General features: G+C 60.7%; 2 protein-coding genes across 7 annotated transcripts; both read right to left on the reverse strand.

Annotated features, from left to right (window-relative positions):
• Positions 1 to 554: 554 nt before the first annotated feature.
• Positions 555 to 4,938, reverse strand: NHERF4 (NHERF family PDZ scaffold protein 4). 3 transcript variants are annotated; one of them, XM_087763496.1, is made up of 10 exons: positions 4,779 to 4,938; positions 3,403 to 3,430; positions 3,006 to 3,070; positions 2,572 to 2,783; positions 2,229 to 2,415; positions 2,008 to 2,144; positions 1,728 to 1,932; positions 1,343 to 1,539; positions 1,003 to 1,233; positions 555 to 749 (listed from the first exon to the last, which is right to left on the reverse strand). In XM_087763496.1, the coding sequence occupies exons 1-10, from the start codon at positions 4,936 to 4,938 to the stop codon at positions 705 to 707; spliced, it is 1,467 nt and encodes a 488-aa protein (XP_087619622.1). In that variant the 3' UTR covers positions 555 to 704. The 3 variants fall into 3 exon arrangements, with proteins under 3 accessions (XP_087619622.1, XP_087619623.1, XP_009458942.1); XM_087763497.1 differs by lacking the exon at positions 4,779 to 4,938 and adding an exon at positions 4,104 to 4,448; XM_009460667.2 differs by lacking the exon at positions 4,779 to 4,938 and adding an exon at positions 4,104 to 4,158 and having other exon boundaries at positions 1,003 to 1,173.
• NLRX1 (NLR family member X1) lies at positions 4,547 to 12,656 on the reverse strand. Of its 4 annotated transcripts, XM_087763492.1 has the most exons (11): positions 12,515 to 12,656; positions 12,135 to 12,213; positions 12,014 to 12,058; positions 10,181 to 10,308; positions 9,904 to 9,964; positions 9,385 to 9,482; positions 8,558 to 9,174; positions 6,676 to 8,090; positions 5,748 to 5,834; positions 5,392 to 5,643; positions 4,547 to 5,243 (listed from the first exon to the last, which is right to left on the reverse strand). In XM_087763492.1, exons 1-11 carry the CDS (start codon positions 12,564 to 12,566, stop codon positions 4,925 to 4,927), a joined length of 3,153 nt encoding a protein of 1,050 aa, XP_087619618.1. In that variant the 5' UTR covers positions 12,567 to 12,656; the 3' UTR covers positions 4,547 to 4,924. The 4 variants fall into 4 exon arrangements, with proteins under 4 accessions (XP_087619618.1, XP_087619619.1, XP_009458935.1 ...); XM_087763493.1 differs by lacking the exon at positions 12,014 to 12,058; XM_009460660.2 differs by lacking the exons at positions 12,014 to 12,058; positions 12,515 to 12,656 and having other exon boundaries at positions 12,135 to 12,312.
• Positions 12,657 to 13,118: the final 462 nt, after the last annotated feature.

The following is a 13,118-nucleotide window of genomic DNA, read 5'->3' on the forward strand; positions in this document are numbered from 1 at the left end:
ATGCACTGCCGAGTCACAGTCCTGTCCATAACATTACCCACATGAACAGCAGTGTGGGTTTGTCCTTTAATCACACCCCAAATGGGTGACACAGGAACAGTGCTGTGATGGGGGGGCAGACACTCACTGCCCACAGGTTCACAGGGAGGATGAGAGAAGGAGCACAAGAGAGACGTCCGTGCAGATGCAGACCTGAGCCAACAGGCTGAGACGTGGGGATTCCTCCAGCGCCCCGTTGGCCTCTGCTGCTCCCTTTCCCCTTCACACAGTGGCCTGAAGGTCAGCCCTGGGCTGAGCCAAGCCTCAGGCTCCCCCGTCCCCCGGGTCATGGCATGGAGGGCAGTGCCTTGGCTCTCCTGGGAGCTCCCAGAGCCTGGAGCTGGGCAAGGGCTTCAGTGCAATGTCCCCAGATATCCCTGGAGGCAGCAGGGCAGGCAAAGACACAGGTCTGTCTTCAGGCTACAAGAAGCCACCGCCGTGGAAGCCTGGAGCCAGCCTCGATCAGTGAAGATGAGTCTCTGGGAGGTGTGATGCTGTGAGCCCCATCGCGGGCACAGAGACACAGCAGCTGTGTGTGCAACGGCCATGCTGAGCAGCGCTGTGTTCTCCAGGGAGCCGGGCAGCAGGCACCGATGGGCTGGACACAGCCTGGCTCGAGGCGCTGTGGGGGGGAGCCTGGCCGAGGGCAGGGTGCGCCTGGGCCGCTAGAACTCCTCACACAGCCTCCTCTGCTCCTCCTGGCGTGGGCTCTGCAGGGACACAGTGGGGGCATTGTGAGCAGCACACATCCACCCACCTCACCATATTCCACCCTTGCCCCACAGGCAGGTTGGAGGGGTCTTTCTGCCTGGCCCCTGTGGCCAGAGGACCACTCAACCCCCTCCTGCCAGTGTCACAGGTGCCAGGGAAATATTAGGACAAGCAGGGCAGGAGAGTGCCAGGACTCAGAGTAGTGCTGGGCTGTGAGCAGCACTGCCATGAGGGTCTGGCAAGAGAGGTTACCTGTGTGAATCCTATACTGTTGGCAGCAGCCACAAGCCAGGAGCCAGGTCCTTTTGGTCCCACCTCAACATGACAGAGTCCAGGGGAGCCACTGGGAGAGGGCAGGGAGGGCGTGCAGGAGCCTGAGACAGGGTCACTGTCGTCAAAGAACAGCAGGGGGGACAGCCCGATCTGGAAGAGCCGAAGAGGGATGCCATACAGCTCCTGGCACTCCACAGCAAGCCAGGTCCCCTAGAGAGGACCTCATTGTGCAGGCCTGGGGGCAAGACACCCATCCCAACATCCAGCCCCCCAGGGCTCCCCAGCCAGGGCAGAACCATGTTTGGTCCCCAAAACCTACCGACTGGTAGAACTCATCTCCAGCGGGGTCGATGACCAGCAGTGTCACCTGGTCATCATGGGCACGGATCCGGAGCACCGTCTGCTGGTGGTCCAGCCCCTCAATGCTCTCACCATTCACAGCCAGGAGACGGTCCCCTTCCTTCATCCCTGCCTGCTCAGCTGGCAGCCCCGCATCCACATCCCACAGGAACTGGCCTGCCACAGCAAGACAGAGGGAGGGTGGGGAGATGCTCACAGAGGCATTCAGCCAGAGGGGAACTGGCACCACTGACCCCCATGTGCAGGTGGGAACAGGGTCCTGCTGTGGGCACAGGGCTTGCAGCTATTCCTGACCCTCAGACATGCCTTGCTCAGGTACGGACTGCCCCCCTCAGCCCCCTCACCTGTGGCACCTGAGCTGCAGTCATCCTCTTTGAGCAGAAACCCATAGCCAGCCGGACCCTTCACCATGTGCAGCTCCCGGACCTTGAAGGGGAGCCAGGAGGTGTCCGCCAAGGCGGCTGTGACCCGCAGGCCCCGCAGGCGGTAAAACTCCTCCACGGCACTGGATGCCACCAGCAGTGTCACCTTGCTGCCGCTCTGCTTAAGCTGGATGGGAAACACAGGGCGCTTAGCCACGTTGCTGGCCCCGGTCCCCCACCCACCTGCTCCGGGAGCACACACCTTTCGGGCGAGCTGCGTGTGTGAGTAGGTCCTCACGCTGGCCCCATTCAGCTCCAGGAGCCAGGACCCTGGCGGCACCCCTGCTCTCTCTGCTGGCCCGTCCTGCTGCACTGACAGCTGGAAGGTGCCCTTCATGCCTGCAGGGAGAAGAAGCAGTCTGGGGCGAGTGGGGCACTGCATTGGGGAGGCTTGCGGCACCGGCATCCCACTGCCGGCTTTACCTTCTGGACTCGACACACTGAAGCCGAAACCGCTTTTGTCCCGTGTGATGTGGCAGAGGCGTGGGCGGATGTCAGCTGGCAGCATCTGGGACAGGTCCCTGCCCAGGGCTTTGGCTGCTTCGTAGGAGTTGCCATCCAGCACTGCCAGTAGGACCTGGTTCCCACTGGCCTTGATCTTCTGCACCACCTGGAAGGACTCAGGCTGTGAACCCCGGGCAGGGTGCCCCTCCAACCACAGCCTCTGGGATCAGGGCCCCAGGGAGGACTGGGGTCCTGCACCCTCTGTGCCCCTGGCTGGGGAGGACCTGGGCATTCCCACAGCCCCAGGGTGCTCCCAGCTTACCCTGCGGTGGTCCATGTCATCCACGAAGTGGCCGTTGACCTGGAGGAGCCGGTCCCCATCCTGCAGCCCCCTGCGCTGGGCCAGCCCCCCCAGCTCGACCTGCCGGATGATGTGGCCCTGGCAGCCCAGCTCTTTGTGGAGGCAGAAGCCAAAGGTCTCCGTGCTGCCCTTGGTCAGGACATAGAAGCGGGGCTCCCCCACGCCCTCGCCATCTGCGTGGGGGCACAGCCTGTGAGCACAGCCCTGCACGGCCCTGCAGGGATCCTAACACGGGTCCTCTACCCCATCCCAGGCTGGGATGTCCCCATCCCCACTGCCTTACATGTTCACCTCCCCACAGCTCCCCAGTGTGAGAGAGCCCAGGACCCCAGCGATGTCCAGCTGCCAGAACCCGTGCTGACAGAGGGATGCCCTGGGGAGATGAGGGTATTTACCCATGTCCTCAGCCAGCGACAAAGCCGGGTTGTCAATCCCATCTTTGGGGTTAAATTCAAATTTTCTGAAATGATAAAGGGCAGGAGAGGCCACGTTAGTGCAGCAGCATGGCCTTCCCCCTGCCCTCCCCAGACCTTCCGTGAGGAGCCCCAGAAAGCTGGGGCCAGAGCTCCAGTGCCTTCTCTTCCTTGGAGAAAGCCAGGAGACAATGTCCCTCTTGGACTGTCCCCCACATCTCTCCTGAGCTAACAACTCAGGGAAGACCTTCCTGGGGCAGGTAGCTGGGATTGGCAGCCGTGACCCACACCACCTCAGCTAAGGATGTTCCCCAGCACAGCCTGGTTATGGGGCCATGAGCCCCAGGAAGCCCCCGGCCAGGGGGACCTCAGCACTTACATGATGGACTTCTGGTCACCCTCGAGCCCTGCAGAGGAGAGGAGAGGTCAGTGCAGGAGGTGGCAGGCTGGGAGCAGACCCCATGCTCTTGAGCACTCAGGGCTTGTCCATTTGCAGGCTGAGCATGCCACGCCAGGTGAGGTGGGTTTCGAGTCCACGCAGCCCCCTGGTCCCTCTGACCCCCGGCTACAGCTTGTGCCCAGGCACAGCTCAGCCCTTGGCCCCGCCACCAGTGTCCTCTTGCATTTCAAAGCAGCAGGATACCTGCTGCTTAGGTCCAATGGGCATCTGCTGCCCAGCCCAGCGGGGTCCTGCAGCACCGGGGACAAAATAGGGCCAGGCAGTGGTATGCAGACGGAGGTTAGTCCTGGGGGTTTACAGGGCTTTTGAGCGAGGGATAAGAAGGGTCACCAGGGCCCCAGAGAGCTGGCTGGAGCCAAGAGATAGAGACAGAGGCCTTCCGCAGCACACCTCCCCACAAAATCCCTTCCCGTCTCTTCCAGCACAAAGACCCCCAAACCCAAAGAGAGGGGATTCCTGCCAAGCACCCCCACAATGTCCGTTTGCATTTTCCTGGATGCCTCTAGCTCCTTTGCATGGCCTGCCTGGGCTCTGACATTGCCTTGCAGGAAGCAGGACCTGGAGACGTGCGTGTGGGGAAGGGTCTCCGCAGGACGAAGCCCCATTGCCCCGGCACATACCTTTTGTTTGCTTCATGGCTGCAGGGAATGCGAGAGGGAGCAAGGTACAGGGTGAAGTGGCAGGGAAGCCAGTGTCCCCGCCTCTTCCAAGACGCCCCAGGTTTAATGGTTAAACAGCCCCGACGTCTCCCCTGCCCTCCCAGGCCCGGGGCACTGCCAGCCCTTGCCCAGCAGAGCTGGGAGCAGGGACCAGCACCTTGGGACACCCAGCCTGGGAACAGATCCTGGTCTTCCAGCTGCCCCCAAAGGCAGCCCACGGTGGGGAAGACCAACTGGTTCGGCATGGGCTGGAGCAGAAGTGGGCTGCCCCATCCTAGCCCCATGAGATGGGGAAGGGCCAGAGCCTTCCACTCCAGCTGCTGGAGGGACAGCTGCACCAGTGCCTCCGCATTCCTGCCCCAGGAAGGGCCCAGAGAGGAGATCGAGTCTTGGCACCAGTGTGCTTCAGTGGAAATAAAGCGGTGCACTTTAATGCTACCAAAGGTTTCACAAGCAAGCCTGAGTCCTGCCCCTCTGCCACTGTTGTGGCTCGTGGCTGGGCCAGCAGTGGCCAGGGTGCAGGGGCTGTGTCTCTACAAGCCCAGAAGAACAAGTCCCATTTGCTCCTGGCCTGGTCTCCATACAGTTCTCCCACACTTCAGCCTTGCCCGCAGATGAGGGCTGAGCCCCACATACCCAGCACCTTTGACAGCCTTGGTAACACCCGACCACTAGGCATCTCCACATGGATAAGGGCGCAGGGGATGTGCTGCCGGGGCACGCTCCAGTGTTTCCTCCCCAGCAGCACTGCTCCCTCCTTGGCCAGGTGGATGGACAGCAGGTTAGAGGTTCCCATGCTGCAGTTTCCCCAGCATCTTCTTGACCTCACTCTCAACACGTAGGAATTTGGCTTTCCTCCAGGGGTTGGCAGTCTGTCTCCGGCTGCTCTCCAGGTCTTGCAGGATGAGGGCAAGGTGCTGCCGAACCCGCTCGCGGTCCCAGAAAGGTAGGTTCTTCTGCACCACGTTCAGGATGTTAGACCAGTAGTCGGAAACGTCGGTCCCTGCTGTAAGGAAGACCAGCGCTCTGACGCCGTCCCGGTCCATGCGCAGGCTGTGAAGTGCCCGCTTGCCATCCTCGCTGATGTCATTGAAGTACAGACTGTGGGTTGAGAGAAAAGGAATGGGAGACACTGAGGACCGGGGCAGGACGCAGAGGCAGAGAGGGACTCCCTGCTCACTGCCACGGGGAGGGACACTGGGTCAGAGGCATCGTCTGCAAGAGGGAAGAGATGGGACAGTGAACTCACTGCACTTTGTCCAGCGTCGCGTGCTTTTTGGCCACCTCTACCACGTGCAGGGCGGCTGTGTCTGTCAGGGAGTTGTAGCCCAGGTTGAGCTCCTGGAGGTGCTGGTTCTTGGCCAGGTGCTGAGCAATGATTTCGGCGCCCTGGTCCCCCAGTGCAGTGTGCAGCAGGGACAAATGGGTCAGTGAGCGGTTGTCTGCCAGTGCCTCGGCCAGGTATTGTGCTCCCTGCTCACCCACGGGGTTATTTGCCAGCCTGTGGACACAGGAGCTCAGGGCAGTGCCAAGGCTCGGCAGGGGGCCCAGGGCACATGGTGGGCAGCAGAGACAGTTTCATGCAAGGACAGAAGCAGTACTCACCGCAGGTTGCTCACCACACACTTGTCATGCAGGAGCAGGTCGCGTATTTCCTTGCAGGCGTCAGAGCCCAGGCTGTTGAGCTGCAGACTGATGCGGAGCGAGACATGGGGGTGGCAGGACCGAAATGGTTGTTACCTGTGGGGCTGGCAACCCTGCTCTCTCCATCTTCCCTGGCCCTCCCCATCACCATCCTACCTGGGCTCCCCAGACAAGGCCACGCAAGGCTTCCTCTCCAAAAGTGAGCACACTGAAACCGCACCACAGCTTGGGTAGCATCAGCCAGCAGAGCCAGTGCCAGCAGAAGCAAGGGAGGGGAAGGCGATGCAGGGTCCGCAGGGGGTGGGTGAAGGTCCGAGGAGGGATCAGGACCCCACCAAGCCCGCCTGAGCATCTGGAGGAAGGAAGTGCTGCACAGCCCCGCTACACAGCCGAGTCCATCTCTGCTGAGCACTGCTCGCCACCCCCTGGGCGACGGGAAGACTGCAGTTCCACAAATGGACTGGAACAGAACCTGTGTGCAGCTCAGACTCCCACCCTTGGGCTGTGTATCTCCTGCGCAGAGTTAGAAGTAGCAGAGCTAGCTACACGGAGATGCTGGGTGGCTCTGGAAGGCCAAGCAGTGGGAGGCACCTGGGTCTGCCAGGGGAGCTGGCAGCCCAGCCTGTGGTACCAGGTGCCCAGAGAGTCCTATGGGAGGGTGTGTTGGGACTGCAAGTCCCAGCATGCAGTGCCCTAGCAGGGCTGCTCAAGGAGTGTTGCATGTTGGAAGCTGTAGTCCCCTAGGTCTGCACTGAGGATAAACAAGGGCACGCATGCCCTTCCCTGCCTTTGCCATGCTCAGGCTCCTAGTGTATCCCTGTGATGGGCAGAGGTGAGGGAAAGCCCAATTTTTGAGCACTGCCCAAGGGCAAAAGAAGGTGGTACTCACTGGAGAGCTTTGCATCGTAGCAGGACAGGGAAGAGGATCCTCAAGCTGCTCGTGTCAAGGTTGCAGGAGGTCAGGTTCAGTTCCTCCACCTCGTGGCATGTGGTGCCCATGACGGATGCCAGGACAGAGCACTTGAGAGGGGTCATCTTGACAGATGAGAGGTTGACAGTCCGGAGGGAGCGGATGGCCTCAGCTGTGAAGCGCTCATTCTGGAACTCATGCAGGAAGAAGAGGTAGTCCATCAGCTCGGAGGGGGGCAGCCCCTTGCGGCTGTTCCTGATGACCGTCTTCTTCATGGCCTTGGCGATCTCAAAAGCTGCCAGGTTCTTGATGGAGCAGCCCAGCTGCTCCAGGATGGCGCGATTACGGCGGGACAGTATCCCACCCATGAAGATGGGGAAAAGCTCAAAGACCTCATCATCAGGAGCCTCATCAGGGTGGCGCATTGGGCCCTCCACACCAAGGATGCTGAAATTGATCTGGTCCAAGACATCATCATTGTAGTAGTCCTCCTCTTTGAACAGCTCCTCTGCCATGGTGTGGGCAATAGCATCCCGGTCCTTACCGCTCAGCCGGGAGAAGTAGCGAGGGAAGATTTTGAGCAGGTTGAAGAGCACTGGCAGGAAGCGCAAGGGAAGCACCTTGGAGATGATACTCAGAACGACAGCGACATCTTCACTCACCTTCCCAATGACCTCTGACAGCTCCTTCCCCAATCTGTGTGCCAGGGTCTTCTTCTCACCCAGCACCACATACAGGGCTGCCAAGTACTCCTGCATAGCAGGGATGGTGAAGACAAAGGTGTGCTCTTTGCCTGGCTGCACACATGGAGTGAGGAAGAAGCGGAAGACGTCGCTGCGGAAGACTTCCAGGAGGTTGAGCTCACTTTCAGTCTTCATCTCCACCTCAAAGCACTGCTGCAGGTCATCCTCTGAGAAGCAGGTCTTGCGGGACATCACCCCTTCGTAGGCCAGCTTGCCCACCGTCTTGGCCACGTACTTCATCATGGAGATGTTGGTGGGGTCGGTGCTGTCCAGCACCTCCCCGCTGAAGTTGAGCCGCAGGAAGCTGGTGTAGATGCCAGTCAGGGTCTGGCTGGGAGGCACCGTCCTGGTGAAGTAGAGGAAGTGCAGCGTGGTGCACACCAGCCAGCAGTAAGAGGGCAAGAAGCAGGCAGCGGCTATTTGGTTGTGGCGCTCCAAGTTCCTCGACAACATCTCCAGCAAGTTATCCTGCTCACCTGAGCTGCTACCTACATTGTCCTCCCCGCTGCAGCCAGGCTGGCTGAGACGCATTTGGAAGTACAGCTTCTGCAGGTTGGTGTCGGAGAAGCCACAGATCTCGGCGTAGCGGCCCACATACTTGCCGGGGATCCGGCGCACTGCCGATGGGCGCGTGGTGACAATGATGCTGGCCTGGAAGCAGAGGGCTGGGTGAGTTTGGAGGTGGTCCCTCTGCGGCTTTGATCTAAGCTCAGCAGGGTCCCAAGTGCATAACCCACGCGTAGGTGCACAAGCATCACACCACCCAGGGGCTGGAGTTCAAGAAGCTGCTGCCCAAAGGGTGTTGGTTCAAATCTGGCCCAGACAGAGGGGACAGAAGAGCTTTCCTCATCCCCTACCAAACATACATCAAGTCTGGAAGACCACAGCCCAGCAGACTGCAGCCTTTGCCTTACCAGGCTTCCCCAAAATCCCACAGAGACAAACCAGTAACAGTGACATGAGGCCACCTTGGTGAGTCCCTCCAGGAATGGAGGCTGCCTGTTCGCTCATGGCTAAGCTGGACTACAACCAATTAGCACAATGGCCAACGCCTGCAATGCTCCAGGGCTCACCCTCAGCCTTTCTCCAGCATGAAGGAGCTGGAGGGAGACACTGACCTCTGGCAGGAGATATTTTCGCAGCAGGTTGACCACGATGGCAGAAGGAGGCACAGGCTCATTGGGGTCACAGCACAGCTCTGTGCCAGCCAGACGGAAGTCCAAGTTGAGGCGCTCCAGGCCATTGAGGATGAAAAGCACCTTGAGGTTGGAAGCGCCCAGCATCGGCACCACGTCCCGGAGGTGCTGGTACTTCTTGGTTATGAGGCGCCGCAGGGAGACGGGGGCATGGCTATGGGACAGATCCTCACAGGAGAAGGGAATGACCAGCTCAAAGCGGGGTAGGCGACCATGGCACCAGTCCACCACCATCTTCTTGATAAGGGTGCTCTTCCCTGTGCCCACGGTGCCATACAGCACCACGTTCTTCACCTGTCGCCCGCAGGCATCCACATCAAAAAGGTTCTGCAGGCTGATAACCTGGCTGCAGGGCTGCTGGAGCTGGTTTTGGATGGTCAGGTCAGGCGAGGGCTTCAGGATCTCCTCCAGGGAGCTCTCCCGGATCACTGGGTCTACATGGACTGCGTCCACTGAGAAGGAAGGGCCGAACTGCCTCTCTTCATTGGGCTGGTGGCTGAACCATGCAGACAGGCTCTTCTGGTGTTTCTTGATGGCATCTGGGAAGAGGAAGGTGTTTGACAAGACAAGGGCTTCTCACTGGCAGGAGACTAGGGAAGCTGCCTGCCCCAAGCCACTGCAGTGAGCTGGCTGCAGAGAGGAGGACAGAACCCAGTTCTTGCTAACCCTCACACTGCCCAGGACAGCATCTGCCTCCAATCTGCTGTGTAGGACCCTCCATCCTCTTCAGCACAGGGCTGTAAGCTTACCAGAAGAGGCTACATTCCTCAGCTGGGACAGGCCGTGGCGAGAGGAGCTGGGCTGGACAGAGCGCTCCTGGGACCCTCCCTGGTAGCGAACGCAGCCCCTGGAAGAAGAGGGAGAGTGTCATGAAGAGGGCAAGGGCCAGCAGCACCAAGCCCTGCCTGGGGCAGGGTGGGCAGATCACAAGTAAGTGCCATGGGAAGTGCTGAGTAGAGCCAGCTCACCCCTTCCTTCCCCACACCAAGGGAGAGCACAGGGCTGGGGCAAGGGTACGGCTGGAACTGAAGGCAGGTCAGCAAGCCATGCACCGTGCATCCCCAGCAAACCCGTGGCAAGGCAGAGAAGTTGGGCTGAACTCAGAGCAGGCAGGGAGCTGGGTCTGGGTTGTTTTCTAGTTGGAGGCAAAGCAGCGTCTCTGCCTGCAGAGCCCTGATGGTCCCAAGGCAGCCAGCTCAGCCACCCAGGTCCCGTGGCAAACAGCCACAGGGCAGAATAGGCCAGACCCCAGCTGCGTAGCCCTGTACCTGGGGTGGAAGATGCCGCTTGTGCGAAGGGTATTCCTGAGGAAGTAGCTGCCTGCAGCACCTGAGGGGAAGAAGATCGCACACGGTCAGGGATGGCCTTCTCCAGCCCAGCAGAGCTAACACCACAGAGCCACTGGCTTCACGTCTTGCTGGGGTGACCCACAGCCTGCACAGGATCCACTATGCAGCTGGGGAGGGATGTCCAGCAGGGACAGGGCTTCCCTGGGGACAGGACAGATTCAGGGTCACAGTCCCACAGGCACAGAACCCAGCTCACCTGGCACCGAAGCAGCACACAGATACACACTCCGTGTCCCCCTGCTCCCTGGCAGGGATCGACACAGCTGTGTCCAGCTGCTCCAGGGCAAGGAGCTCTGGCATTGCATGGCCCGTGACATCCTCCACCTGAAAGAGAGGGGACAGCCCATGAGGCAGGCTGGGTGCCTGGACCTGCCGGTTCCCTGCCCCAGTCCAGCTTTACAGCCTGAGGCTGTACCTACCCCCAGCCCAGGGATGCCTGGATCAGGAGCGACTTGCTCCCACATCTGACCCCACAAAACCACTGGCCATGGGGAACAGCAGCGGGCTGGCCAGCAGGGTGGCTGGAGCAGAGCAGAAGCACATCCCGCCTCAGATTTCCCATCCAGCACCCTTCACAGACTTACCTGGGCATCACCGGGGGGTTGCAGCCAAGAGGGCAGCAAAGCAGGTCCCCGAGGAGGTACTCACTCTGCCAGGCAAGCCTGCCTGCCCCCCAAACCCACCCCCCACGGCCTCTGTTGGGACCAGCCACCTAATTCACTGGGGGCACAAGGGGCAGGGGACGATCTTCTCCCTGTTAGCAGCCAAAAGTCACTAGCCTAGACTCGGCTGTAACAGTACAGCTATAACAACTATCATAACAGAGAGAACAAAAGTGCTGGGGAGAGGGGGCAGGCTTCCTCCTCCCAGGCTTGAGGGCTTGACATTTTAGCACGTTAGATTAGAACAAACCAACCGCCTTCTCCAAACTGCCATGAAATCCTGTAAAATCAGGAGCTGGGAGAGAGGAGACGCAGGGAGGGGCTTAGGAAAGGCAGAAAATGAAAGTGATCCCATATCCACATACATGCTGGCTTCCCCCAGTCCGGCACTGGCATGCCCCGGGGCTGCCCAGTGGTTGCTGGCCCCCGTCAGGCAGCCCTCGCAGCCCTTGCCGTGTCCTTGGCAGCCACCGAGCCCTGTCGCCAGGCCTGCCAGGCTGAGGCGGCTGCAGCACGCAGGGATGCTGAGCACAGCCTCCTCCCATTTAAAGCAGCCGGGGAGGCTGCAGCCAGCAGTAGCCGTGGCACAGGCTGGCAGGGGGCTGCGGGGGCTCAGCTGGTTCCTCCGGGATGCACTGGTTCCAGCCCAGCACAGGGTGATTTTTTCCAGGTGAAGCGCCCGTCTCCAGAAGTGGACGAGGGGCTCAGCAGCTCCGGGGTGCTCAGGCAGCTGTCCCGCATGGGCCCGGCTCTGTGGGGCTGAGCAGGATGGGGTCAGCATCTCTGCTCCCCAGGGATGTGGCACAGCAGCACCCTGCCCAGCCTTACCCGCCCCGATATGGTCCAGCCCAGCAGAACCGGCTGTGCTGGCACTGACTCAGGCTCCCGCCCCAGCTCAGCAGGGCGATCCTTCGGGAACACAGGTTGCGCTCACAGCCCCCAACATCCTGAGAAACTGAGGCACGGGGCAGGGGAGGGTGTAAGCAAACCCCAGCAGATAGGAAGGGACAGCATGCAAATCTCTGCATTTGGCGTCCCCCAGGAGAGGATGAGCAGGGCAACGGCTTGCTCACACCTCCCACAGCCTGGGCTTTTTGCAGTCCCTCATCATGTTATCCAGATGGAGAAACTGAGGCATGGGCGTGGGGGCAGTGGAGCTGACCTTGAACCTGGGTGTCCTGGCCTGAAGGCCTTTGCAGCAAGCAAACCCTGACGCGTCCCATGCCTGGCTCCCAGCCCCTTCCTGGCACCCTCTGCTGCCCAGGGCATGCCGCCGAGCGAAAGGCCCCGTGCCACCCGTCTGCTGTGGTCCCCCTTCAGGGACCCCTGGTGCACGCCTGGCCCACGTGCCCTCACTCTCTGGTTACCGTGGTCTCCCGCTTCCCTGCTTCTGTGTCCGCCAGGGCGGGGACCTGGAACCCAGGGCAATGGTGAGGCTGGTGCTGAGCAAGGCGAGAGTGACGGCCGCGCTGAAAGCAGCGGGGTTACCTCCAGAAGGACTCCTTGCCAGGGAGGCTGAGCCCACGGCTCCCTGTGCTCGTGCTGCCAGGCGCTGAGCCCGTGGGACCTGTGGAGGAGAGCCTGGTGCTGCTCAGCCGCCTCCTTCCATCCTTGTCCCGGGAAGAAGCTCCTCTCCGGAGGCGGCTGTTTTGCAGCTGTAACTTCCTGCAACGCCGTCCTGTCCCATCCTGCCCCGCGCACAGCGGCTGCCAGCTCCGCAAAGCAGGGTGAGGAGAGCAGCCACAGCTCCACTTTTTTAGGGACGCAGCAGAGGGGCTGGCAGGCACAACGGCAAGGAAAAACACCTGTACCCCCAAACAGAGGGATGCACACAGTAAGGGGGGGGGGGGGGGGTCCTGGGGTCTTACCAGCAGTGCTGCAAGGGGAAGTTTCCTCCGAAGACATCTGGTGGCTCTGCATCCCCAGCTGTGCAACAGGAGCCTGCAAGAGCAAGTCCTGCTCCGGAGTGAAATATTCCCATGCTCAGCTGCCACCACCTCACACAAAGCACAGTGCAGGGAGCAGGACAACAGCAGCCCCACAGGGAAAAGACCTCAGAGGAAAAGAGCTCTGGTTTTGCCTGGCCGTGTAACACACATGCATGGACATGGACATGGACGGACACACACACCCCCCACCCACCCACCCCCCTACCCTCTTGCTGCTTGCAGGTCTGCTCTGGCAACCCAGTAAGGCGGTGCTGAGACCAGAGCCAGTGGTGTCTGCAGGGCTGCGTGCATTCTGCTCGGTCCATGGGTGCTGTCCCAGGAAGTGCCGGCCACAGGCAGTGCTGAGCCAGGGGTGCTGGGGCCGAGGGTTCACACCCAGGTAACCCCTGAGGCCACGCTCACACCCCAAAGGCCTGCACAGAGCCCACAAGGACACATGCATCCCTGCACGCCTTTGCACACACTCAGCATCCGTTCCCAGCAATTTGTGCAGCCACCTGCCTGCGTGCTGCCCTCCCAGCAC

The sequence above is a fragment of the Nipponia nippon genome, unplaced genomic scaffold, assembly GCF_047370975.1.
Source record: "Nipponia nippon isolate SJK-2023a ecotype South Korea unplaced genomic scaffold, ASM4737097v1 scaffold_28, whole genome shotgun sequence".
Classification (NCBI taxonomy): Eukaryota; Metazoa; Chordata; class Aves; order Pelecaniformes; family Threskiornithidae; genus Nipponia; species Nipponia nippon.